This window comes from Impatiens glandulifera, chromosome 4, assembly GCF_907164915.1.
Source record: "Impatiens glandulifera chromosome 4, dImpGla2.1, whole genome shotgun sequence".
NCBI classification, from domain to species: Eukaryota; Viridiplantae; Streptophyta; class Magnoliopsida; order Ericales; family Balsaminaceae; genus Impatiens; species Impatiens glandulifera.
In genome coordinates, this window is record NC_061865.1 from 58,073,469 (window position 1) to 58,076,065 (window position 2,597).

The window sequence follows — 2,597 nt, forward strand, 5'->3', positions numbered from 1 at the left end:
AAGTTCTTACAATTTGATTTTTTTTTAAATAATTTTTACTCAGTTTTTTTTACATATAATTGCCATTTTTTATTTTTTAAATACTCTGTTATATTAAAAATATAAAAGATGTTTGCTTAAACAATAAAACATAATATTAAAAAAATAACCAAAAAAATCCCAAAATATAAAATAATTAAAAAAAAACAAGCCAATAAATTATTAAGCTTTATATCTGAAAAAATAATTAATTATTGAACTCTTTAGAATGAATCTCATAAAATATTATACATTTTAAGATTTGAAAAAAATAATATAGCGTGAATTTCACCATTTTAAAATAAAATGAATATATAGAGTTTTGATGATTTTTATAGTATTAAAATCTTGAAAATTTCTCCATGTGTCAAAACCATAATCAAATAATAGAATCATCTTCATTAAGATCCATGAGATTCATCATCCATTCTTGAAGATCATCACCATCTTTCACAATCCTCTCCTTTTTAACTTCCACCTTCTTCAATCTCTCTTCATCATTAGTATTTTCCAATCTCTGTTCACAACTAGCCGTTGTCGCCGGAAAAGTGAAATTAAGTTTAGCTCTAGCCCCACGAAACTCAATCGCCGCCTTATCATAAGCACGCGCAGCCGCCTCCGCTGTTTCAAATGTCCCCAACCAAACCCTAACCGCTCTTTTAGGATCACGAATCTCCGCCGCCCATTTCCCCCATGGTCTCTGTCTAACTCCTCTGTATTTCTTCTTCTTATCAATCTTATTCCCATTCGCCGCCGAACCCATGTTTTTCCCGTTCATCTTATCACCGCCGGCGCCGGGTCCGCCAAAGAAGGTGCATCCCAAACAGCCTTCAATTCTGCATAACTGACATTTCACAGTTTCCTGTAAAATGGGCAGATGAAGATCTACTCCGGCGATACCCTCGCCGGAAATGACGTTTGTTAGGGCGGCGACGATGATTGAAGATTCATGTTCAGGTGTTATATGAATCATTGTGAAATTGGAGTTGACTTTTTAGATGTGAAATGCATTGAATTTGGAGAATTATATATATATGTATATTTTCCGGTGAGAAGGGGAGCCGGCCGACACACATTTTGTACACGGAGTTTTGGTCGGACGGTTATGGTTTTAGGGGTAGATTTGGAAAAGTAAAAGACCGTGTCAGCAAATGGTGTTGTCCAGCTAAGCTAGTTTGTGCCAGCTAGGATTTATTTGTTCATATTTACTAAGAAATTTATTTTGTTTTTATAAACGTGTCTAATTATTAATTATAAAATAACCTGACGGTTGTTAAACTAGAGTATTAAACTACTATTGATGTCATAACTAATAATTTATTATAATTTTAACTATCTTAAACATTTTAAAAAATGAAGAAAAAAACGTTTATTTTTATAACGTATTTTTATTTTTTTAATTAATTTTACGCGTTAATTAATTAAATGATATTTACAGACATTTTAGACAGTATTTTTTCGAAAATTACACCTCCTTATTTATTAAACTTGGTTTAGGTGACTAAACAAATGTGTAACATACGTAATAATTTTTTAAAAAAAATCTTAATAAAGATAAAATTTGGTATTTATTTTTCAAGAAAATTCAAAATGACGTTACTTTTTTTTACGGTATATTTATTAGACGTATTTGTGTTTTCAGTTGAGTATTTTTTTAAGATATTTAAGCGGTTGAATTTGATTTAAATGTATTGTGTGGAAGAATAATTGAAAAAATATAAAAGAAATAGAATTGTTATTTTGTTTTACAAATGTTATAAACTAAATAAAAAATAAAATTATTATGTTAATTTAAAAAGATAAACATTGGTACGTTTGAGTGAAAAAAATTCAAATAGCTAAAATTGTGATATTTCGGATCTTATATGACACAAATTAAAATTTTTACCTATTTATTATATAAAAAAAACAGTGTTAAAGTCTAGAATATCAATTGAGTATGAATTTTATTTATTTATTTATTGTAAGACCCATAGTTATTGTATTTATTTTAGTTTGTTAACGAATAATATTTGTTAGGAATTTGTTTATATTTTTATTAAATTAGTTGAGAGGGCTTATTGACTATTTAGATTTTGGTATGGTTTTGCATTATTATTTTTTTTCGAGAAATATCTAATTGCCTAATTAGTTTATAAAGTTAATTTATTTATTTTTGTTAATAGTTCTAATATTTAAAATTAATTTAAAACATTGATATTAAATGTGAAATAATGATTGAGAACTTTCAAAAATAGGCTATGGAAAAAATAATAATTAAGAAATAAAAGATGTGTACGCAACAAGGAGGACGGTGTAATTGACTCCATTTTCCTTTCCCATGTTATAAATTTAAATTTGTCCTCCTCTTTTCATATAATATTCATTTTAACCATTAATATCTTATTTCTTTCAATTCAACACTATTTCTTTCTCCTATATACTAATTTAATTACTTCCTTCATATTCCTTGATCATGATAAACAATAAGTAGGTCAATCATTCAAACCCAGGTTTATACCAATTCGATTATAGTTCAAAATATTTTAATTAAATTTTTATATATTTGTTTAACATACAAATTTGTTTGAATTTTTTAT

General features: G+C 27.1%; 1 protein-coding gene across 1 annotated transcript; it reads right to left on the reverse strand.

Annotated features, from left to right (window-relative positions):
* Positions 1-397: 397 nt before the first annotated feature.
* On the reverse strand, positions 398-1,004 carry LOC124935526 (ethylene-responsive transcription factor ERF109-like). The gene has a single exon (XM_047475956.1). It carries the CDS (start codon positions 989-991, stop codon positions 398-400), a length of 594 nt encoding a protein of 197 aa, XP_047331912.1. The 5' UTR covers positions 992-1,004.
* Positions 1,005-2,597: the final 1,593 nt, after the last annotated feature.

What these genes read in the sequence shown, in the direction of transcription:
- LOC124935526 (XM_047475956.1), bottom strand. Translation starts at nt 991, where the DNA reads ATGATTCATATAACACCTGAACATGAATCTTCAATCATCGTCGCCGCC.